Source organism: Manis pentadactyla, chromosome 9 (assembly GCF_030020395.1).
Source record: "Manis pentadactyla isolate mManPen7 chromosome 9, mManPen7.hap1, whole genome shotgun sequence".
In the NCBI taxonomy this organism is placed as follows: Eukaryota; Metazoa; Chordata; class Mammalia; order Pholidota; family Manidae; genus Manis; species Manis pentadactyla.
The window spans coordinates 109,066,737-109,091,489 of NC_080027.1; the positions used below are offsets into that span (position 1 = coordinate 109,066,737).

At 35.4% G+C, this 24,753-nt stretch overlaps 1 protein-coding gene across 1 annotated transcript in view; it reads left to right on the top strand.

Moving 5' to 3' along the window:
- XPR1 (xenotropic and polytropic retrovirus receptor 1) overlaps positions 1–24,753 on the top strand; it is a 224,565-nt gene that overhangs the window by 135,995 nt on the left and 63,817 nt on the right. The window contains exons 3-6 of the mRNA XM_036905942.2: positions 11,114–11,215; positions 20,218–20,441; positions 22,827–22,976; positions 23,237–23,320. Of these exons, the coding sequence (XP_036761837.1) occupies positions 11,114–11,215; positions 20,218–20,441; positions 22,827–22,976; positions 23,237–23,320 (560 nt within the window). The remainder of the gene's footprint in view (positions 1–11,113; positions 11,216–20,217; positions 20,442–22,826; positions 22,977–23,236; positions 23,321–24,753) is intronic.

The following is a 24,753-nucleotide window of genomic DNA, read 5'->3' on the forward strand; positions in this document are numbered from 1 at the left end:
ATATATTTTTTCTTAAGTGAGATCATGCTATATATATTCTGTTATTTAAATTTCTTTCTAGTGTGTCTTGGGATTTTCATACATACCTGGGTATAAATATATCATTTTTTAAATGGCTGCATAGTGTTATATGATATTATTATAATTTATTTAACTATTCCTCTCTTGTTGAACATCACTTTTTTAATTACTATTAAGAATAATGGTGTATGAACATCCTTGAAATATATATATACATTTGTGCAGAGACATCTTTAGAATATATTTCCTATATGTGGGATTGAACACACTGAAAATTTTGATAGCTATTACCTGGTTGTCTTCCTAAAAAAGCTTTTTACACATTTACATTCCTATCAACAGAGAGTGAGCATGTTCATTTACCTTCACCATTACCAAAATAATATCAGCATTGCTTCCAATCTGGTGATTGAAAAATTATATTTCATTATTTTAAAGTTGCATTTATCTGATACCTGGGATGTTGAGCATTCTTTCATTTGTTCATGGGCCATCTGTATTTTTCTATGAATTGCTTTAATTTACCCATTTTTCTTATGGCATATCTTTTTCATATTGATTTGTAAGAATTTATTTAAATGTATTTTGCATGTGAACCCTTTATTTTAGATGTTCCAGATAGATGTGTTTTCCTGTCTGTTGCTTATCTTTTAACTTTGCTAATGGTATCTTGTGGAATGGAGATTTTTCATTTTGTGACAATGTCAGTCATTCCTTTTATTGCCTCTCTCTTGTGTAGTGTTTAGGAAGGCTTTTGCAATGAAGAGTTACTTACTTTTGTAGTGTTTTACAATATTGTTTCCTTAAGTCCATTTGTAATATATTTAAATGGACAATTGACTCAACCTTATTTGTCCATTCTTTTCTCACTTATTTGAAGCCCTCTTTACCTTAATCTAAATATGTATAGGTTTCCACCAAAAGTAGAATGCTCCAGTGGAACCTTTCATAAACCGAAATGTCATGAAGTGAAGACACATTTACCATTAATTTATATGGAAAAATTATTGAGTCTTCCAAGGTCCAAAAATAATCTCTTACAGGCTTTTCTGATACCTTAGGACACATCCTATTAATGGATGCACAAAATACATCAAGAGAAAACACCGATGCTTACAGACACAGTTCAAAGCTATGGAAGCTTGATGTTGAGATGCTGAGTGTAAGTCCCCCTGGGAAGGAGCTTAGGTGGACCATTCTTAACTGCTCAGGGTGCATGTTTCCTCTAGGATGGCTCACTATAAAACAAGTGCTGAACTCGATTTTTGCTTTTCATCTTTATTTGTAAAAGTGAAAATCTTCTTCAGATTTCTTTCAATTAGCAAAAAACAGGTACTAACATAGGTCTTTTGTTAAAAACAAAGTGGCCTAATGTGACCTTTTGAAAAGCAAGGGATACCTGTATATGCACATCTATTTTTGGACTCTTCTTTTTTTTTTTTTTAAATAATTATTTTTTATTGAAGGGTAGTTGACACACAGTATTACATTACATGAGTTTCAAGTGTACAACACAGTGGTAGAACATTTATATACATAATTCTAGGTTCCAGCTATCACCCTACCAAGCTGTTACAATATCTTGACTATATTCCTTATGCTATACATTACATCCCGGTTACTAATTTATTTTACCATTGGAAGTCTGTCCTTTTTTTTTTTTTTTTTTTTTGTGAGGGCATCTCTCATATTTATTGATCAAATGGTTGTTAACGACAATAAAATTCTGTACAGGGTAGTCAATGCTCAATGCACAATCATTAATCCACCCCAAGCCTAATTTTCGTCAGTCTCCAATCTTCTGAGGCATAACAAACAAGTTCTTACATGGAGAACAAATTCTTACATAATGAATAAGTTACATAGTGAACATTACAAGGGCAGTCATCACAGAAACTTTCGGTTTTGCTCATGCATTATGAACTATAAACAGTCAGTTCAAATATGAATACTCATTTGGTTTTTATACTTGATTTATATGTGGATACCACATTTCTCTCTTTATTATTATTATTTTTAATAAAATGCTGAAGTGGTAGGTAGATACAAGATAAAGGTAGAAAACATAGTTTAGTGTTGTAAGAGAGCAAACGTAGATGATCAGGTGTGTGCCTGTAGACTATGTGTTAATCCAAGCTAGACAAGGGCAATAAAACATCCACGGATGCAGAAGATTTCTCTCAGAACAGGGGGGGTGAGGTTCTAAGCCTCACCTCTGTTGATCCCCAATTTCTCACCTGATGGCCCCCCTGCGACTGTGCCTGTCTTAGGTTGTTCCTCCCTTGAGGAATCTTACCCGTCTCTGGCTAACCAGTCATCTTCCGGGGCCATACAGGGAAATGTGAGGTTGGTAAGTGAGAGAGAAGCCTTATTGTTTGAAAAAGTTAGCTTTTTACTTCTTTGCATATTTATGCCCTGTGGCTTCTATGCCCAGCATTTGTCTTGAGGTATCTTTACGACTTGGAAGAATTATGATACTCGGTAAATTTGATATGAGGCACGAATTCTATTTAAGGGTTGTAATTAGGAAGGAAGAAGAAAAGCTATAGAAGTAGCAGGCGGAAGAAAACATGGGAAGATTGATTATTTCTTTGATATATCTTCTTGTAGAGTAACTTCAGCATGTATAGGTTTTAAGCTACTACTTAAATTGTGCACACACATTAACATAATAGGAGTATAGTTACATAACCAAAGCATATCTGTAATTACCAGCCATCTGCAGTGAAACCAAGAAAACCAGTTAGGCACCTTAGGCATTTGTGAAAACTTATCTATGATATGGTGGATATTGTCCAACTGAACTTGAACAGTCTGAGAGAAATCAGACAAATTAAAACAACCCATTCCTGGGGACTGTTCACATGCCATATGTTCTTTTAAGAGTAAATAGTCTGTAGTTGTAAGACTTTGGAGCGCTACAATTTGCACTTCTCCAAATTCTTGGTTGAGTTCCAACAGTATAGATCCAGTCCAATTTTGTTGTTTTACTGTATGCACAGGCCAGCTTAGATATCTCCTTCCTGATTCCCATGGCAAGTCCAGGAACTGGTGGGATGAGTGCATCTACAGCTGTAGCAGTGCGTGGATCTTTGTTGGGGTTTTTTGATGATCATCTTCTGGCATGAGTCTTCCAGAGAGTGCAGATGTTGGAAGTTCTTTTTCATATCGTATCTTAGTTCATTTTCGGGGTAGCCCAATTAGGCTTTGATCCTCTGTATAAACACAAACAGACCCTTTGCCTACACTTTTATATGCCCTTTATATCCTTGTGTAGAACTCGTTGGAGGTTACCACACAGGAACTGCCCTTTTTTTTTTTTTGCTATCACTAATCTACACTTACATGACGAATATTATGTTTACTAGGCTCTCCCCTATACCAGGTCTCCCCTATAAACCCCTTTACAGTCACTGTCCATCAGCATAGCAAAATGTTGTAGAATCACTACTTGCCTTCTCTGTGTTGTACAGCCCTCCCTTTTCTCCTACCCCCCCCTACTTCTCCCCCCCTTATCCCTCCCTACCCACCCATCCTCCCCAGTCCCTTTCCCTTTGGTACCTGTTAGTCCATTCTTGAGTTCTGTGATTCTGGTGCTGTTTTGTTCCTTCAGTTTTCCCTTTGTTCTTATATTCCACAGATAAGTGAAATCATTTGGTATTTCTCTTTCTCCGCTTGGCTTGTTTCACTGAGCATAATACCCTCCAGCTCCATCCATGTTGCTGCAAATGATTGGATTTGCCCTTTTCTTATGGCTGAGTAGTATTCCATTGTGTATATGTACCACATCTTCTTTATCCATTCATCTATTGATGGACATTTAGGTTGCTTCCAATTCTTGGCTATTGTAAATAGTGCTGCAATAAACATAGGGGTGCATCTGTCTTTCTCAAACTTGATTGCTGCGTTCTTAGGGTAAATTCCTAGGAGTGGAATTCCTGGGTCAAATGGTAAGTCTGTTTTGAGCATTTTGATGTACCTCCATACTGCTTTCCACAATGGTTGAACTAACTTACATTCCCACCAGCAGTGTAGGAGGGTTCCCCTTTCTCCACAGCCTCGCCAACATTTGTTGTTGTTTGTCTTTTGGATGGCAGCCATCCTTACTGGTGTGAGGTGATACCTCATTGTAGTTTTAATTTGCATTTCTCTGATAATTAGCGATGTGGAGCATCTTTTCATGTGTCTGTTGGCCATCTGTATTTCTTTTTTGGAGAACTGTCTGTTCAGTTCCTCTGCCCATTTGTTAATTGGGTTATTTGTTTTTTGTTTGTTGAGGTGTGAGAGCTCCTTATATATTCTGGACGTCAAGCCTTTATCGGATGTGTCATTTTCAAATATATTCTCCCATACTGTAGGGATCCTTCTTGTTCTATTGATGGTGTCTTTTGCTGTACAGAAGCTTTTCAGCTTAATATAGTCCCACTTACTCATTTTTGCTGTTGTTTTCCTTGCCCGGGGAGATATGTTCAAGAAGAGGTCACTCATGTTTATGTCTAAGAGGTTTTCGCCTATGTTTTCTTCCAAGAGTTTAATGGTTTCATGGCTTACATTCAGGTCTTTGATCCATTTTGAGTTTACTTTTGTATATGGGGTTAGACAATGGTCCAGTTTCATTCTCCTACATGTAGCTGTCCAGTTTTGCCAGCACCACCTGTTGAAGAGACTGTCATTTCGCCATTGTATGTCCATGGCTCCTTTATCAAATATTAATTGACCATATATGTCTGGGTTAATGTCTGGATTCTCTAGTCTGTTCCATTGGTCTGTGGCTCTGCTCTTGTGCCAGTACCAAATTGTCTTGATTACTATGGCTTTATAGTAGAGCTTGAAGTTGGGGAGTGAGATCCCCCCTACTTTATTCTTCTTTCTCAGGATTGCTTTGGCTATTCGGGGTCTTTGGTGTTTCCATATGAATTTTTGAATTATTTGTTCCAGTTCATTGAAGAATGTTGCTGGTAGTTTCATAGGGATTGCATCAAATCTGTATATTGCTTTGGGCAGGATGGCCATTTTGACGATATTAATTCTTCCTAGCCACGAGCATGGGATGAGTTTCCATCTGTTCGTGTCCCCTTTAATTTCTCTTAAGAGTGACTTGTAGTTTTCAGAGTATAAGTCTTTCACTTCTTTGGTTAGGTTTATTCCTAGGTATTTTATTTTTTTTGATGCAATTGTGAATGGAGTTGTTTTCCTGATTTCTCTTTCTGTTGATTCATTGTTAGTATATAGGAAAGCCACAGATTTCTGTGTGTTGATTTTGTATCCTGCAACTTTGCTGTATTCCGATATCAGTTCTAGTAGTTTTGGGGTGGAGTCTTTAGGGTTTTTTATGTACAGTATCATGTCATCTGCAAATAGTGACAGTTTAACTTCTTCTTTACCAATCTGGATTCCTTGTATTTCTTTATTTTGTCTGATTGCCGTGGCTAGGACCTCCAGTACTATGTTAAATAACAGTGGAGAGAGTGGGCATCCCTGTCTAGTTCCCGATCTCAGAGGAAATGCTTTCAGCTTCTCGCTGTTCAATATAATGTTGGCTGTGGGTTTATCATAGATGGCCTTTATTATGTTGAGGTACTTGCCCTCTATTCCCATTTTGCTGAGAGTTTTTAACATGAATGGATGTTGAACTTTGTCAAATGCTTTTTCAGCATCTATGGAGATGATCATGTGGTTTTTGTCTTTCTTTTTGTTGATGTGGTGGATGATGTTGATGGACTTTCGAATGTTGTACCATCCTTGCATCCCTGGGATGAATCCCACTTGGTCATGGTGTATGATCCTTTTGATGTATTTTTGAATTCGGTTTGCTAATATTTTGTTGAGTATTTTTGCATCTACGTTCATCAGGGATATTGGTCTGTAGTTTTCTTTTTTGGTGGGGTCTTTGCCTGGTTTTGGTATTAGGGTGATGTTAGCTTCATAGAATGAGTTTGGGAGTATCAACTCCTCCTCTATTTTTTGGAAAACTTTAAGGAGAATGGGTATTATGTCTTCCCTGTATGTCTGATAAAATTCCGCGGTAAATCCATCTGGCCCGGGGGTTTTGTTCTTTGGTAGTTTTTTGATTACCTCTTCAATTTCGTTGCTGGTAATTGGTCTGTTTAGATTTTCTGTTTCTTCCTGGGTCAATCTTGGAAGGTTATATTTTTCTAGGAAGTTGTCCATTTCTCCTAGGTTTCCCAGCTTGTTAGCATATAGGTTTTCATAGTATTCTCCAATAATTCTTTGCATTTCCGTGGGGTCCGTCGTGATTTTTCCTTTCTCGTTTCTGATACTGTTGATTTGTGTTGACTCTCTTTTCTTCTTAATAAGTCTGGCTAGAGGCTTATCTATTTTGTTTATTTTCTCGAAGAACCAGCTCTTGGTTTCATTGATTTTTGCTATTGTTTTATTCTTCTCAATTTTATTTATTTCTTCTCTGATCTTTATTATGTCCCTCCTTCTGCTGACCTTAGGCCTCATCTGTTCTTCTTTTTCCAATTTCGATAATTGTGACATTAGACCATTCATTTGGGATTGCTCTTCCTTTTTTAAATATGCTTGGATTGCTATATACTTTCCTCTTAAGACTGCTTTTGCTGTGTCCCACAGAAGTTGGGGCTTAGTGTTGTTGTTGTCATTTGTTTCCATATATTGCTGGATCTCCATTTTGATTTGGTCATTGATCCATTGATTATTTAGGAGCGTGTTGTTAAGCCTCCATGTGTTTGTGAGCCTCTTTGCTTTCTTTGTACAGTTTATTTCTAGTTTTATGCCTTTGTGGTCTGAAAAGTTGGTTGGTAGGATTTCAATCTTTTGGAATTTTCTGAGGCTCTTTTTGTGGCCTAGTATGTGGTCTATTCTGGAGAATGTTCCATGTGCACTTGAGAAGAATGTATATCCCGCTGCTTTTGGATGTAGAGTTCTATAGATGTCTATTAGGTCCATCTGCTCTACTGTGTTGTTCAGTGCTTCCGTGTCCTTACTTATTTTCTGCCCAGTGGATCTATCCTTTGGGGTGAGTGGTGTGTTGAAGTCTCCTAGAATAATTGCATTGCAGTCTATATCCCCCTTTAGTTCTGTTAGTATTTGTTTCACATATGCTGGTGCTCCTGTGTTGGGTGCATATATATTTAGAATGGTTATATCCTCTTGTTTGACTGAGCCCTTTATCATTATGTAGTGTCCTTCTTTATCTCTTGTTACTTTCTTTGTTTTGAAGTCTATTTTGTCTGATATTAGTACTGCAACCCCTGCTTTCTTCTCACTGTTGTTTGCTTGAAATATGTTTTTCCATCCCTTGACTTTTAGTCTGTACATGTCTTTGGGTTTGAGGTGAGTTTCTTGTAAGCAGCATATAGATGGGTCTTGCTTTTTTATCCATTCTGTTACTCTGTGTCTTTTGATTGGTGCATTCAACCCATTAACATTTAGGGTGACTATTGAAAGATATGTACTTATTGCCATTGCAGGCTTTAAATTCCTGGTTACCAAAGGTTCAAGGTTAGCCTCTTTAGTATCTTACTGCCTAACTTAGCTCGCTTATTGAGCTGTTATATACACTGTCTGGAGATTCTTTTCTTCTCTCCCTTCTTGTTCCTCCTCCTCGATTCTTCATATGTTGGGTGTTTTGTGCTGTGCTCCTTCTAGGAGTGCTCCCATCTAGAGCAGTCCCTGTAAGATGTTCTGTAGAGGTGGTTTGTGGAAAGCAAATTCCCTCAGCTTTTGTTTGTCTGGGAATTGTTTAATCCCACCGTCATATTTGAATGATAGTCGTGCTGGATACAGTATCCTTGGTTCAAGGCCCTTCTGTTTCATTGTATTAAATATATCATGCCATTCTCTTCTGGCCTGTAGGGTTTCTGTTGAGAAATCTGACGTTAGCCTGATGGGTTTCCCTTTATAGGTGACCTTTTTCTCTCTAGCTGCCTTTAACACTCTTTCCTTGTCCTTGATCTTTGCCATTTTAATTATTATGTGTCTTGGTGTTGCCCTTCTTGGATCCTTTCTGTTGGGGGTTCTGTGTATTTCCGTGGTCTGTTCGATTACTTCCTCCCCCAGTGTGGGGAAGTTTTCAGCAATTATTTCTTCTAAGATACTTTCCATCTCTTTTCCTCTCTCTTCTTCTTCTGGGACCCCTATAATACGGATACTGTTCCTTTTAGATTGGTCACACAGTTCTCTTAATATTGTTTCATTCCTGGAGATCCTTTTGTCTCTCTCTATGTCAGCTTCTATGCGTTCCTGTTCTCTGATTTCAATTCCATCAATGGCCTCTTGCATTCTATCCATTCTGCTTATAAACCCTTCGAGAGTTTGTTTCATTTCTGCGATCTCCTTTCTGGCATCTGTGATCTCTTTCCGGACTTCATCCCATTTTTCTTGCGTATTTCTCTGCATCTCTGTCAGCATGTTTATGATTTTTATTTTGAATTCTTTGTCAGGAAGACTGGTTAGGTCTGTCTCCTTCTCTGGTGTTGTCTCTGTGATCTTTGTCGGCCTGTAGCTTTGCCTTTTCATGGTGATAGGAATAGTCTGCAGAACTGGGACGAGTGACGGCTGGAAGGACTTCCTTTCTTGTTGGTTTGTGGCCCTCCTCTCCTGGGAGAACAGCGGCCTCTAGTGGCTTGTGCTGCGCAGCTGCGCGCAGACAGGGTTTCTGCTTCCTGCCCGGCTGCTATGGAGTTAATCTCCGCTGTTGCTGTGGGCGTTGCCTGGCTTGGGCAGCCCCTTCGCGAGGCGCTGGGTTCTCTCAGGTGTGGATGTGGTCTGGATATTGTCCTGTGTCCTCTGTTCTTTATTCTAGGAAGGGTTGTCTTTGTTATATTTTCATAGATATATGTTGTTTTGGGAGGAGATTTCCGCTGCTCTACTCACGCCGCCATCTTCCGCCCCTCTGTGGACTCTTCTTTTTGTTGTGTTTTTGCAATCCCTTTACCAGTAGTATACTTCTGATTGCGCTGGGTTACTGTATCTTTTGAAATCTGAAAGGACAAAAACATTTTCCTTCATTTTGTTTTACACAGCTCATGCAATTTTTTTCCCCTTTTCTCTGTGTTTACTATTGCTTATTAGAGTTGCTATAACCTTACTCTATCCCCTTCTGATTTGTGACTAAGTTATATGTGAAATAGAAAATTAGATAACACACTCCTAGTGTTTTAGATAAAACAATCTCTAAATCGAATAAATGAATAATTCACATGACATTGACTGATGGGTAAAATGTTCATGCTTTAATAAGAATGTTTTATATATATATCTTTTAGTTTCTCAGAGGCTTATTTAGATTTTTTTCTAGTTTCTTAGTAATATTTTAAATAGTTAATGTTGCTCAATATGTAAATTCTGTGTAAACATTAATGTATGTTAAAATTATTTTAAAAATAGAAGCTATGTTTAAATCACTTTGCTAAACAAACTTTATTTCTATCACTTTATGTTAATGAAAGTTGTGCTAGTAGGGAAACAAAGTAAATATGTCCAAGCCCGTTTTTTGCTTTTGGGTTTTCTTTCCTAAAAATATGTTACAGATAAAATAAAAATGAAAAAAAGGTAATTACGTAGAATAAGATATTTTATTTTAAATCTGCTCTATCTAGATGCTATTACAAGAGCAGCATCTGTTATGTCTTTAACTCAAGGTCAGTTTATTAAAAAGCTTTGACCTGCTTTATGCTTTGAAAAAAAATAATTCTCAGTGGCCTTGGGCAGCTGTAGCCTTTATTGTATCTGAATTGCTAAGCTTAAAAGTGGCTATCCCTTCTTCACTACAAAATCAATAGAATCTGGCATTCTCTGTTCAGTTCTAAAGCATAAGAAATAGAAAAGTAACTATATATAAATAAAAGTTCAGGTTTTGTCTAGTCCTAATTATTTTTACATTTGTATTACTTAAATTAAATGAATAGATATGCTTTTTAAAATTTCATTTTAAGCTTTTGTTTTTCTTTAAAATATCTGTGGTGCTATGAATTAGTATGTGTATGTGTGTATGTCGCATATTTTTCAGTGAAATACTGTTTTTCTTATTCCTGGACAGAATAGTTTATATGAGGGTTTCTGGGATTGCAGTAAGATTTGGAGCATCTGGGGAACATAAAAGAACCTATACTTCTTCCAGGCATTTTAAGCTTAGGGAGCCCTAGAGATCCAGAAATAAGATAGTTCTGTATTATGATTAGCATCTGGAATCTAGTCGGACATCATTTGTGCAAGAAACATCTCCTCTTAGGCTTGAGGGTTTCTGAAGCTACCTATATCTGTGCCTATGGGATTCAGTAAATCACACTCTCTGGCAGAACTCACAAAGTGGATCCAGCCTGCAGAGAAGTACGTTGATTGGTCCACACAGTGTTTTTAAAATATCTAAATTTATGGCTTCTCCTGAAAACCTGGAAGATCTGACAACCTGAGCTCCATATCACCACTTGGCTGCAACTAACTAGATCTACATGTGCTCTCCAGTTTGCCAGAATCCATACCAGTCCTTATCCTGAAGGTGTCAGTTGCCATTTATCACCAAACTTGCACAAGCACTTTCTTACCTCATTTATGTTGCTACCCAGCAATTGAAGTTTTGGAATATCTCTTTTATAACGACCAGTCTAGATCTCTTTGGGTCCAGTGCAGCTAAAATAAGAGTGACTAATAGCAATTTAATATAGTTATAAAAAATCAACTCATTTGTTTCAGAAATATATATTCATTTCATTTTATGTTGCATTTTTTTCTCCGAAACATTTCATCACTTCTCCTCCTGAATCCCTCAAACCTTCAACCCTCAAAACCTTGAATCTTCCTTGATTTCCTCTGTTTACGGTAGTGTCTTCCCCTTCTGAAGTTTTAGAACACTTCTTTTCCCTACCACTGCAAATTTATTATAGTAGAGATTTAGAGGAGCATGTTCAATTAAAAAATAATGTGTTCCTGTGAAGATGCCTTTGATTAGTCATTAATATCCTTCACAATTCACTTTTTTTTTCAGGGAAATACCTATATTATTGTCCTTGGAAGACTAAAAAGTAGTAACTTTAAATTTTATTTACCTAGTTTTCCTGATTGGCCTTTGGGCAGTAAATTTAAATACTGTTTTCCTTGCTTTCAGTTACAGATGAAGACACAGTAAAAAGATACTTTGCCAAGTTTGAAGAAAAATTTTTCCAAACCTGTGAAAAGGAACTTGCCAAAATCAACACATTTTATTCAGGTGAGTAGTGTTTTGGTATAATGTACAAGAGACCATTGCTGCTGCTAAGGAAGGAGAAACTCTTGCCGTGTCATTGTTTAAACTACTGATCATCACTTTAGAATGGAAGCTTGTTTTCCTTCCTGTACTGCACTTAAGGGATACTTTCCTTCGCTAAGTTAGGAACACATCTGGTACCTCAATGTTTAAGCCTTGTATGTCATTGCCTAGGTTTTCTTGCAGTTGCAGGGGTTTGGGGACCTCATTGTGAAGCAGTACTTTGATAGAGCTGCCTGTTGGTCCTCATCAGTGCCCTTTTCCATGCTCCAGTGTGCTTTGGTAAACCTACACCATTCTCTTGAGCCATTCCCCGTCATGTTCATTGTACCTCCTACTTTACAAATAATAATAAAAGCCCTCAAGTCTGTTGCTGTATAATATGCAAATCTATACCACCATCCACCCCCACCCCCAAATACCTATAGACATTCTTACCCTTATTTATTTTCTTCCAATCTTTGTAGAAAAGCTATCCCTCTTGAGTCCATGGTAGATCTCTATAACTACTGACAGAATTTCAACTCTTGAGGACTTTGTTCCAGTAACTGTTTTCTCTAGGAATTAATAAATGCATTGTTAACTTCCCTTTTTGCTGGTTTAGTCTGTTTTTGCAAAGCACTCCCTTCAAACAAAAAATAAATAATCAAAAAAAGAAGCAAATGTCTTAGCTCTGTGTTGTCCTCCTCCCCTTTCATTTATGGCTGGACTTCTTCCTAGGCAGAGGGGAGGGAACAGTTTGTGCAAAGTCACAGAGCCATGAGAGGGCACAGCATACATGTATGTCCTTTTCACTATGTTATAACACCTAAAAGGCAGAGCAGGAAAAAAGAAATATTATTTGAAACCATGCATATGGATAGATTTTCAGCAAGGGAAAAATGTACAGAAGGAATTACAGTGTTCAAGAACAAAGATAATTTCCACAAGAGAAGGTAGGAGGATAGAGAGGACCCAGCAGTGTAGACCAAGAACGGGAGGGCCACCATGTAATGTGGAGTGAGGAAAAGGAGACTCAAAGAGGAAGACATTTGCAGTGGAAAGAGTGCTTAGACTGAAAAAAGACTATTGGATATGATCTAAGGCTATAAATGAAACATATATAGTCAAGTTTATTAGCACTTTTCATCTACTATGACTTTTTTGGAAGGATCTCCAAGCCTAATTCTAAGTGGGTCATTTAGACCATAAAGAATGGGTTACAACAGCAGCAGCAACAAAACTCTCTGACGTGTCTGTTCGTGTGAACGTGCAGACTAGCCACCCAGATGTGTGTTATGTTTGTACATGTCTGTGTATGTGTGTATATGCAGTATACTTAAATAATTAAATTTTTCATGAAATAATACTTATCCTTACTACTTATAATATATTGTTTTCTGTAATTAATTATTTCTGTTTCATTTTTTAAATGCTGATTTATGATCCACTAAATTGTTTTCATGACCCCATATTGGGTTATAACCCTCAGTTTGAAAAATGGTATCTTGGTCACTTTTTTCAAAAATAATTTTAGACTTTGTACTATTAAAAATCTGGAGGCTCTGACTTAATGACTTCCTTTTTCCATGTGTATTGGCAGGGCCATTTAGGCGTGTCTTTTGTCATCACAGAGTAAAAATTGATAGTCTTCAGACTGACTTTTTGCCAGGTCAGTAAGTGATGGGTAATATGAAGACATGATTGACAGAAATAGAATTTGGCATTTATCCTAAACAGTATCATTTTTCTCCTTATTTAGCCTCCTCCTCTATGGCAAATTGTCATGTAGACTGTAATCCTCAGACACTAGGGCACATGAAAAACTATAAATAATACAGGGTGAGTTCAGCTTATAAACCTACCTTCACCGTCTTATATCTCACAAATTATTTAATGGGTAGCTGGAAATGTTCATTTGTTAAGTGCTGTATAGTCGTGACTGAAATCTAAATACCCAAAACAAAAAGTTATAAAAGGCAAACAAACAAAACACAGAATGAATATGACCAAAATGTAGATATTTACTGTCATGCCAGTTCTATTACCTACCAATTACATTTTGGATTTTGAGCCTTACTCTTTTTTTAGAAGTTTACCAGTTAACGTCCCTAGGCTTCCATGTACTTGTAAAATGAACAAATTGATCCCCAGCCCTCCACAGTTCCACATGTGAGGAGTCAGAGCTATTTTCAACATTTTGGAAAACCTGATACAAGTTATTTTATTACTCTTTATTTTTTATTACTTTTTTTGATTAATAAGATATGGGCCTTTATATAAATTTGTAAATAGAAATCTCTTACTATTTGAAAGTCATGGAAAGGGAGGGAAATCTTTTAAAGAGAGGGGTTCTTTTTGGTGATAACACTGCTAATCACTGATCTAGAAGTCTCCCAGCTCTCTTGTATACTAAAATGGTATCAATCCTGAAGGCTGTGGTGTTAGAAACCTTTTTTGTGACAACCAGTAATGTCCTTTTCCATTGGTAATACTAACCATGTCACAACATCTTTCTCTTTTCTTGAACCAGTTTTCTTTCTCTCTCCATTCAAAATACTTAGCTTCTAAACAGTATTTTTATGTACCTCTGTAAGAAAAAAAAACCTTAGAATATGTATCATTGCTTTTAATATTGCACAGTTGAAAATAAGCAAGCCCTTTTTAATGGTTAGAATGCTTTAAAAGCTAAGTGCTTTTTCCTTTGTTTCTAAACAATTTTGTTTTCTCTAGCCTGTCCTAGTTTTTTGTCTTCAGTTATGTTAGGAACGCTCAGCAGTTACGTGCTTTTTCTTTCTTTACCAAAAAGGGAGGGAAGCAGGGAAGGGATGAAGGAAGGAGGAAAGGAAATTGCAGTAGTGTTGTTTATTTATAAGTAAGAATATTATGTTGACAGAAACAGGTTAATTTCTTGGCTGTAAAATATTTTCAGGCTTCATATGAATGCAAGACCAGCGGATAATAGTTACTGAGAACTATTCCTATTAGCAGTTAATTATAACTATAATTCTATTATACAGCATCTTGCTATATGGTTTTCTTGATTCTTATTGAATTTGAGACACTGTATATTATACCACTGTGTACAGTGAAACATAAGAATCTCACTGAAATACTAAATGTTCATGGTACAAGCGATTATATATCTAGTAGCCACATATCTAAACTATGACTTCATGGTTGGTTGCTCTTTGCTTACATGTGTGTTAAAATATGGGTTAAATATATATGTAAGTAGATTGATTACAAGTCTATAATACTGCTTAAAATTACCATTGTCTTTGCATTTTTTCCTATATCATGATTCTTTTGAGTTCATTATGACAGAATCAGTTAATTAAGAGCTATTAAAGGATGGATGGAGGGGTGGGAGAAGTAGGGGAAGTGTGAATAAAACAGCCATCTTGTTAACACATTGGATGAAAATTAAAATTACAGTTTTGTTATCCACAATAAATTTAGCTTTCTTCATTTTGTTTTAAAAAAATGATTGATAGGTTTCTATTAAAAACAAGCCATGTAAAACCAACTTCTTTTCTTTCTCTTCTTTCTTTCCTCTTCCTTCCTTCCTATCTTATTTTTCTTTCTTTCTAAGACTGAAGGGATGGGAAATGCGTATGGTCATTGGATAATGGGAAATGCACAAAAAAGCAGATTGGCATCTAAATTCGTATTCTTTTGAACTGAAGGTTGCAATCCAGTAAGTGGTTCAGAAATTAAAATACCTGGGGTCATTACAGGCATTTTTTAAAAATATGAATAAAATGTAGTAGAATAGGAAGTATCAGAGTACATCTAGTGTATTTATTTATCAATTATATCTATTAAGTTTATATGTAGTATGACACTTGCTATTTTAAAAGTATTGCAAAGTACTGTGGAAACTGGCATGAAGAAGCATTTATTTTACTTAGAGGAAAAGAGAGGGACTGAGGAAAAGCCTCCTGAAAAAGTAACATTTAAATTGAGTCTTTGAAAATACATAGGCATTTGCCAAACTCTCTTGGAAGAGGGAGTTTAGGGATAGCGGGGGTGGGGGGGGGGAGTTGGAGTGTTAGCATTCCAGGGCAAGGGAAATACCTATCCAGGTGTATAGTGGCAGTAAAGTACCAGACATGTTTGCAGTTGAGGAGGATAAAAAATGATCTGCTGAGAGTGGAGTTATAAGAAAATAAAGAATGAGCTGTCAATCGGAAAACAGAAGACTGGGATGTTTTTATTCACACATAGAAATTTTAGACTTCAGTATTTAAAGTGTATCAATTTCAGGTAATAAGAATTCCAGATAAGAGCAGTACAAAAATTGCATGCAGTAAGATTAACTACCCTGAATAATCTAAGATGGATCATCATTCTTACAAACGATTGTCTATTTCAAGTAACACTGAGATCCATAAATTGAATCAGCATGATGGTAACATTGCAAGACAAGTAAATAAACAATAAAAGTATTCTAAGACACTAACTTCATGTTATCAAGAATTATTCTTTAATTGCAAAACAATATAGCTTTGCTATTCTGAAGAAAGCTAATATTGACTATGATTTTTTTTAAGTTACATGTGTTCTGTACTCCCCTACTTCCACCAAGCAATTCCTCCATATTCTCTTCTATATAATCTTGCCTTTCTTCTCTTTTTATATAGGAACTTGGATTTCCTACATCATTCATTCATTCATTCAACAAACATGAATTGAGCCTGCTATACTATATTCAAACTCTTAAGATACCAAAGTGAAGATAATGGCCCACACAAAAACTTGTATGTGAATGCTAATAGCAGCATCATTTGTATAGTAAAAAAAAAACTAAAAACAAACTAGATGTCTATCGTATTGTATGATTCACTTATATAAAGTGTCCAGAAAAGGCAAACCTATAGAGACAGAAAGCAAATCAGTAGTTTCCTGGGGCTAGAATAGCGTGAAGATTAACAACAAATGGCCATGGCAGAAATGTATGGTGTGATGGAAACGTTTTAAAATTGGAAATTCTACAAATTTACTAAAAATCAGCAAACTATGCTTACAGTGGATGAATTCTGTGGTATGTAAAGTATACCTGAAAAAGCTTTAAAAAATAAATTGTTCATAAAAAATGGAGATTATAAAACTACTGCCCTTAGAGATCTCACAGTTAGTCAATGAAATAAACATATAAACAAAGAATTATATGCAGTGTGCTGTGTGTGCATGTAAGAGGTCCCATGAGACCCCAAGGAGGGAGCTTTAAACTGTGACTAAGGGTTTTTAGGCAAGAAATGCTTTACATAGAAAGTGATATTTGAGAATAATCTTGTAAAGTGAATAGGGAGTTTGCCAGATGGAGAGGCATTTGTCTCTTACTGTGTCTCATAAGAAGTAACAGGTCCTCTCTCTTATCATTTTTTAGGCATCTTATATTTTTGATATTCATGTAATGAAAGATGTAAATAATTACAAAATTTACATATTGATAACTGGCTAAGGAAGCTAAACAATAGCAAATTTATTAATCCTTTAACAATAAAAGTCGATCATATTATGATATTCTGATGTTTGCATCTTACTCATTATCTGAGGTTTTTCAGCAGCAGAGTAATTTATAGTTCACCTTTGAGAAATCCTTACATTCTTTAATTATATATGTGTTTATATTTGCATATAGTATATTTTTTCACATGGCTGTTAAATAGTTAGAACATAAATACTTTAGTTGTTTGAACCTAACTACTTAATAAACAGAAGTGTTAAGTATATATCTTTAGGCCTAAGAGCATCATGAAAAAATTAGTGAGACATTAAATGCACTACAAACCAAGAAAGAACCAAGAATTTCAATACAATGTTTGATCATGAGAATAATAAAGTGAACACATTTGCAATACAAATGCTTAACTTACATAAAGATACCTTTTTCTTTAGACTTCAGTGTGAGATTTGAAAACAGGTGAATAGTTCTATTTCTTACAATGTGGAAGACTGAAGAAATCCTAAAAACCTGTCATTACAGAACACTAAAATGCTGCATAAATTACCCAAAAATATGAGATGCAAAAAAAAAAGCATGCTTAATATGGTTAAAGAAATAAAAGAGAGTATCAAAAAAAATGAGCAAAGAATATGAAACTATCAAAATTGACTTTTTAAAATAACCAATTAGAACTTTTCAAAATGAAAATGTAACTGAATTTAATATCTTAATTAAACTGTGAATTAGGTAGAGCTTAAGAATTTATAAACTTGAAGGTGGAGCTGAAGTAGTTACCCAGAGTGTAACACAGAAATAGAAAAATATAAACTATGTAAAGGAGCAAGAAACTCAAGAGTCCATTGATCTCTATGATTTGCTTTTCTTATTACCCATTCCACATTTCCTTTGTTCTCAGCCAGAACCCCAGCTAGCTAGGGTTCATTACTGTGTTAAGATGACCCAGTATTTTAGCATAGGTCTAACCTAAAGTTAGACCCAGTAACTTTAATGTTGAAGGGTCTGAATCCTCAGCAATTCTTTTTTGATGGCTAGAGTTTTTCATTAATTTTTATTATTGGTTATGGAAGTACTAGGATGTGCTCCAGAGACCTCCTGGGTTGCAGACACAATCCTCATTGCTCCTATTGTGTATTCACTTACTTTCCCCTTGGTAGTCAGGATCAATCACTTTCATCAGTTAACACCTTCTTTACCAACTGGTTTAGTAGTATGATGAGCCCAAAATAGTCAGGTGGCAGTCTCATCTTTCAGTTCAGTGGAACAATAATTGTATTCCTCTGAAAGAAGCATTTCCCCTTGAGAACTAACCAATAGCAGAGCTCAGGTTGCAGACTGGGAAACAAAAATTATGTGAGTGGATTATTAAGTATGGTAGTTAGAGGAACCACTTCCATTTCCACTCCTTGATTCCTAACTATGTATTTTGGCTGTGGGTGGGACAGCACTATATGTATGGTCTCAATACTGCACCCTGTAAGACAGAATGCTATCCTTTCAGAGTTTTATCTCCCAACTCATTCAGTAAAGCTTTCTATAAGGCCTGCTATTTCTGGGTATGTGGTAGGACCATTTTTATTCCATGGATATGTCCATTGCTTTACTGTCTTTGTTGTGAATTGAATTTCTTATCAGAAACAAAGTTGTGTGGAATCCATGAAAATGGATAAGGCATTCCAGTTGATATTTGTACTAGCCAGAAGCATTATGATCAGGAAGGATACTTCCATATCAAGAATGCATTTGTTCCAGAGATAAATCTCTGCCCTCCGCCTGGTAGAAGGCATCCAGTGCACTCACTCAATCTCACTCAGCTGCTAAGTGGCTGACCCCTGTTCCAAGTGGGGAATGGTACTGTATCTGGAGATCAGAGACTATGCTGGTGTCTGTTGCCAGGTAATTAGCTGCGTTATTAGGTACGTAGCTGCATACCAGGTGCTAAAGGCTGTGTTGATGATGTTCCAGTGATGATACCACATCTAGAACAGCAGCTGCCATTAGAGTGATCATTTGATTAAGCTTATAGTAATCCAGTCATTTTTCAGGATCTAATCAACTTCTGTACATACTAAAGAGACAAATTAAATGGGGATGTGATAAATACCACCTTCCCTGAATCTTTCAAGTCTCTGGTGGTTGCACTAACCACTGAAGTTCCTCTAGGGATGTGTTTTGCTTCTAGGCTACTGTCTTGATAGGAGCTTCAGAAACTTCTGCTAGCCCTTACTACCATAATGGCCCTTACCCCTGGGTCAAAGTCACAGTGGAGATTCTGCCAGTGGCCTGGTATTTCTACTCTAATTACATATTCTAGGATAGGAAAGTAATCTTAGTGTGAGTCTATGGACCAACCGGGTCCACTCTGAGTTAAACCTGGGCTAGTATTCCATCTATCACCTGAACATTATAAATCTCTATTATAACTACTGCACCAAATGGCATTTGGAGTCTCCAGAAATTTGCATCAGTTCAGAAAGATATGGTAGGTATAATTCTAAAGTGGTCTCCCAAGATCCCTTCCCCCTGGTTTACACATACCCTCTCCAGTTATTCAATCAAACACTAATCTAGGTTCTACTGTGAAAGGATTTCACAGATGTAATTAGGCTCCAAATTAGTTGTCTTTAAGAAAGGGAGATTATCCTAGGTGAGCATGACCTACTTGTGCTATTCCTGAGGGGAGAGATTCAAAGCATGAGTATTCATAAGGTATACAATTGTCACCATTATCTAATTCAAGAACATTTCATCACACCATAAAGACCCTGTACCCTTTAGTAGTCACTCCCTGGTCCTCCTTCCCCCCAGGCCCTAGCAATCACTAATATACTCTCTATCTCTATGGATTTGTCTGCTCTGGACATTTCGTATAAATAGAATCATTCAGTATGTGGCATTTTGTGTCTGGTTTCTTTCACTTACTGTGATGTTGTCAAGATTCATCCATGTTGAATCATGAATAAGTACTTCAATTTTTCATGGCTGAATAATATTCCATTGTACATATATACCATATTTTACTTATCCATTCATTAGTTAATGGACATTTGGGTTGTTTCCACTTTTTTATTAATATGAGTACAAGTTTGTGTATGTGCATAAGTTTTTGTGTGAACATGTGTTTCAGTTCTCTTGAGTATATACCTAGTAGTGCAATTACTAGATCTTAAGGTAGTTGTATGTTTAATCTTTTGAGAACTGGCAAACTGACTCCCAAATTATAATGCAGCTATGCCATTTTGCATTCTCACTCTTGGTGGCTTTTTAAATTCTGTATTTCAGCTGTGAAAAGAAGGGGTGCATTTGAGGTTCTACAGGGAGGGAATGAGGGGATAGAATGAAAAGAGGTTATTACCTTATAACATTTTTTTCCTATCCTGTTTTAAATATTACATGTAACTTTTTTCCTAAAACATTTAGGGAAACAAACTAGAATAATTAGTAAAAATTCAGAAGTCATTGAGAACTTTACCAGCTTTTTTATCTTTATTTGACAGTACTGTTTTATTTCTTATAGAAAAGCTTGCAGAGGCTCAGCGGAGGTTTGCTACACTTCAGAATGAGCTTCAGTCATCACTGGATGTGCAGAAAGAAAGCACTGGTGTTACTACTCTGCGACAGCGCAGAAAGCCAGTCTTCCACCTGTCTCATGAGGAACGTGTCCAACATAGGAATATTAAAGACCTTAAACTGGCCTTCAGCGAGTTCTACCTCAGTCTTATCCTGCTGCAGAACTATCAGGTACTTAGATTCTTACCCTGGAGAATGGAGCCTTTAAATAATTGAGAATTTTGGAATTACCTTGAAGTATACTAGTACGCCAAACCAAAAAAGGGAAATCCTTAGCATGTCATTACTCTTCAAGTTCTTATTGGGATTTCAGATGTTCATATTGGCTAAAAACCATGTATCAGAAGTGGTAAAATAGTGTTAACAAGACCTCTATTTTTTAATATCAAATTTCTAAAACCTTTCATACAGTATTCAGGAGGAGCCCTTTACTCAAGGACTGATATTTGCCTCCTATTTTTAGAGGCATCTCTGGTAGTGGTGAGTAGAAATAAGAAAGAATGTTATGTCTGCTGAACTACCGCTGGCTATATAAGAGCTTTTATATTCCTGCAAACCTATAGCAACATTTCTACACAAAAGCAATTGGATAGTTTACTTTCCTGCAACTAATACTAATAACATAAAAGAGACCGCCTTTTCAACTTGCCACTAAGAATCCTTCCAATTATGTTATCTGTAGCTGCAATATACCTGTATTTTTTTAAAAAATTATGAAAGAAAAGAATTTAGGTTATGGTAAATAAGTATAGAATCCACATATCTAAGCTGTTACAATTTATCACTCAATATTTTTAAAACCCAGTCTGAAAAGTTGAACTACCATGTATGCTAAAGTATGGAAATACAGAGCATGTACTCTTATCTGATTCTTCGTAATATTGTTTACATAGTTAAATCTATAAAGAAGTTATTGAAAAACATTATTTGTTTGATAATAAACATTTAAATAGGCAAAAGCATCTCCTGCCTCTAAATTTAGAGAGACCTCAGGCACTATTCCTTTTTTTTTTTGGCACTATTCTTTTCCATTTTGTTCTTGTGATTATTACTGCTAAGCAGTGGTTAGGATCATCACAGGATCATACATCTTAAAAGAAACTATAAAGGGTATACAACAAACATATTACCAGGTGTAAATATTAGAATTTTAAAATAAAAAGTAATTATAGTCTCATATCTGCAAGAAACTAAGTTGTTAATGCATGTGCTTGTTTCCACCTTTCCCTTTCATAATCCTACTTTTTTCTTTGGTGACTTACTATTTTATCATTCAAAGAAGAACCCAATTAGAAAGTAGTTTTAGAAGAATAGAAAAGTAATTTTATAAGATACGTATAATGGAAAATTCCTTTCCTTTGAAATTTGTAAAAAGCTTTATAATTTATTTTTGAAAAGAAACAAAAATATTTCTTTCTTCTTACAATGTTAAAAAACTAACATATTTAACTGATTATGCTTGCTTGTATTTTACAGGGAAATACCACTGTTAAATTTTATTTTATTAGCTTTCCGGGAAGCTTTTGTTTTGGGTAGTTATAAAAAGCCCCCTTGGGAGAACAAAAACAATTGTTAATTTATAAAGATTTTTATCTATCCTCTTTTCTTTGAGGCTATTTATTCTGTAAGAATACATTTATTTTGAGAGTAAGAAAAAGGAAAAATGATTGAAAGCAGCCTCATGTCATGGTATATGCATTCAAAGGAGAGTTTAATATGATCCATTAAAGTATGAGAAAAAAATTGTAAACAAACCAGCAAGTAAGCAAAGCCTAATTTAGAGAGAGTGCTCTGTTTTTTTTAACTGATCAGGCGTTATGTGATAAGCAAATGTGGGAGACCTCTGGTTTAAAGAACCAGACAAATCCAGTTTCCTGCTTTTTTGCATATTGGTCAAAGAAAACAGAATTTGAGAATGTAGAAAAGTAGTACTTTGGTATAGTAGAAATGGAGGAAAAATGTGAGATCCTACCCATTATCAGCAAAACCTTGTAAGTAACCTTTTCTACTGACTCTTTTTTGTACTCTTCTCTCCAAACTGAGGATGGATAGAAGCAAAATGAAAGTTTAGAGAAATAGATGATCTTTCATTTTCCATGCTGGTACATGCTTTCTTGCACAGAAGGGGGAAATGTATAATTACACCACTCCTTCAAAAAGCAGAGAACTAATAGATTTAGTACATTATAAATCCAAGTATTTCCTGAAAATACTCACTTGATCAAAGAAGCAAAATAACATACATAAGTTATTTTGAGAACAATTGTATATATGAAAATGGAAATAAAAATGTTTGAGTTTAGTAGGACTTTAATGTACTTATAATTGAAATAATAGGGTTCATAGTTCAGGGTTTCTTTTACTGATAGCATACTACCTAGAAATAAATAAATGAAATAAGGAGAGTCTTATCCTTTTAGTAGTAAATGCTCTTATGACAGCATTGCCTTTTCCCTCTGTACACAATCTTGAATCAGCTCTGTCAATACATAATGCTTACTATTTTTCAAGTTTTTTTAATGGAAATGACAGTAGTGTTTCTGTTTCTTTCTGTAGAATCTGAATTTTACAGGGTTTCGAAAAATCCTTAAAAAACATGACAAGATCCTGGAAACATCTCGTGGAGCAGATTGGCGAGTAGCTCATGTAGAAGTGGCCCCATTTTATACATGTAAGAAAATCAACCAGCTCATCTCTGAAACTGAGGTACAGTAATCTCATAATAGCACATATTTGTAATAACATGTATTATTTTTAATGAAATAATTTCTCATTTCTGTTCTCCTTTTTGTAGTTAATTAGTTGCAGGCTTTGAATATATTCTTACTCATTTTTTTCTTTGTTTTAACAGTATACATCCACCAAGACCTTATCAGAATACCATATATATAAATGGTTCAGAATTATTTATGTATTGCTCAAGTTTAGTATAACCTGTGTCAGAATTTAATAATGTGTCTTTCTAGGCTGTAGTGACCAATGAACTTGAAGATGGTGACAGACAAAAAGCTATGAAGCGTTTACGTGTCCCCCCTTTAGGAGCTGCTCAGGTTAGTACTTGTTCCATTTGTTTGGTTAATTGGTTTTGTCTGTTTAATGATCAACACAATCTATTGAGCTGATAAAATACACTAGTTTGTAATATCTTGTAGTAATAAAATATGTAGTTGTAATATTGTAATGTTTTCCCACCTTTCCCTTCTTATTCTATACTACTCCTATTTTTTCTTATTGACATGCTACCTTGGTCTCACCACATGACTGAGATTGGAAGCAGGACGCAGATTCAGATGTCAGGGCTACTACCTAGCTTCATCCAAACCACAATAGATACACCTAAAAATATTTTTATTAAATGATATGTACACAACAGTTATACCAAAAACACTAGTGCTATCTTCTGTGTCATAATATAAGTATCAATAAACTTAAAAGAATTTAAATCATAGAAAGTTTGTTTTCTGACCACAGTGGAATAGAAATCAATAAAAGAAAGAGCTTCCTCATCCTAATAAGAGGTGTTTATGAAAAATCTAGAACTAATGTCTTACTTAATGGTGAAACACTTAATGTTTTCTATATTGGGACAAAAAAGGATATTCAGTCTTACCACTTCTATTCAGCATTGTGCTGTAGATTATGCCAATGAAATAAGGTAAGAAAAAGAAATAAAGGACAGTCAGATTAGAAGGAAAGAAATAAAATTGGTGGAGTTTTTTTCCCAGTGACAGGATGACCTGTGTAGAAGAGCCAATGAATTTCTAGAATAGCTACTAGAATAAGAATTTATTAGTAATGTTGCAGAATACAAGATTAATATATAAAAATCAATTGTATTTCTATATACTGTCAAGAACATTGGAAATCAACACTTAAAAAATAATTCTAGTTATAATCAAAATGTGAAATATTTAGGGATAAATCTGACAAGAGATGTGCAAGAGCTCTATATTGAAAACTACAAAACATTGCTGAGATAAGTTAATACAAATATATGAGAAATAACCATAGTAATGTATTAGAACTCCCAACATTTTTTAGATATTATTTCTTCCTATATTGATCTATGAATCCAACACAACTCAACTAAAAATCTCAACAGGCCTATTTTTCTTTTTTAAACAATTGGTAAGCAAATATTTTAAATGTGTGGGGAAACACAAGGGACCAAGAATAAGCAAAAAATCTAAGAACAACTAAGTTGAAAAATTTATTCTACCTGTTATCAGACTTACTATTAAAGCTACAGTAATCAAAACAGTGTGGTATTACTATCAGGGTAGGCAAATAGATAATGGAACAGAATAGAGAGTCCAAAAATAGACCAATAAATATATGGACAATTAATTTTCAGTAAAGATACAAAGTTAGTTCAGTGGAAGAAGGATAGCCTTTTCAACAAACTGTATTAGAGAAAAGGCTTCCAAAAATAAAATTTCTGTACATCCTTCACACCATATATCAAAAATTAATTTTAGTAACC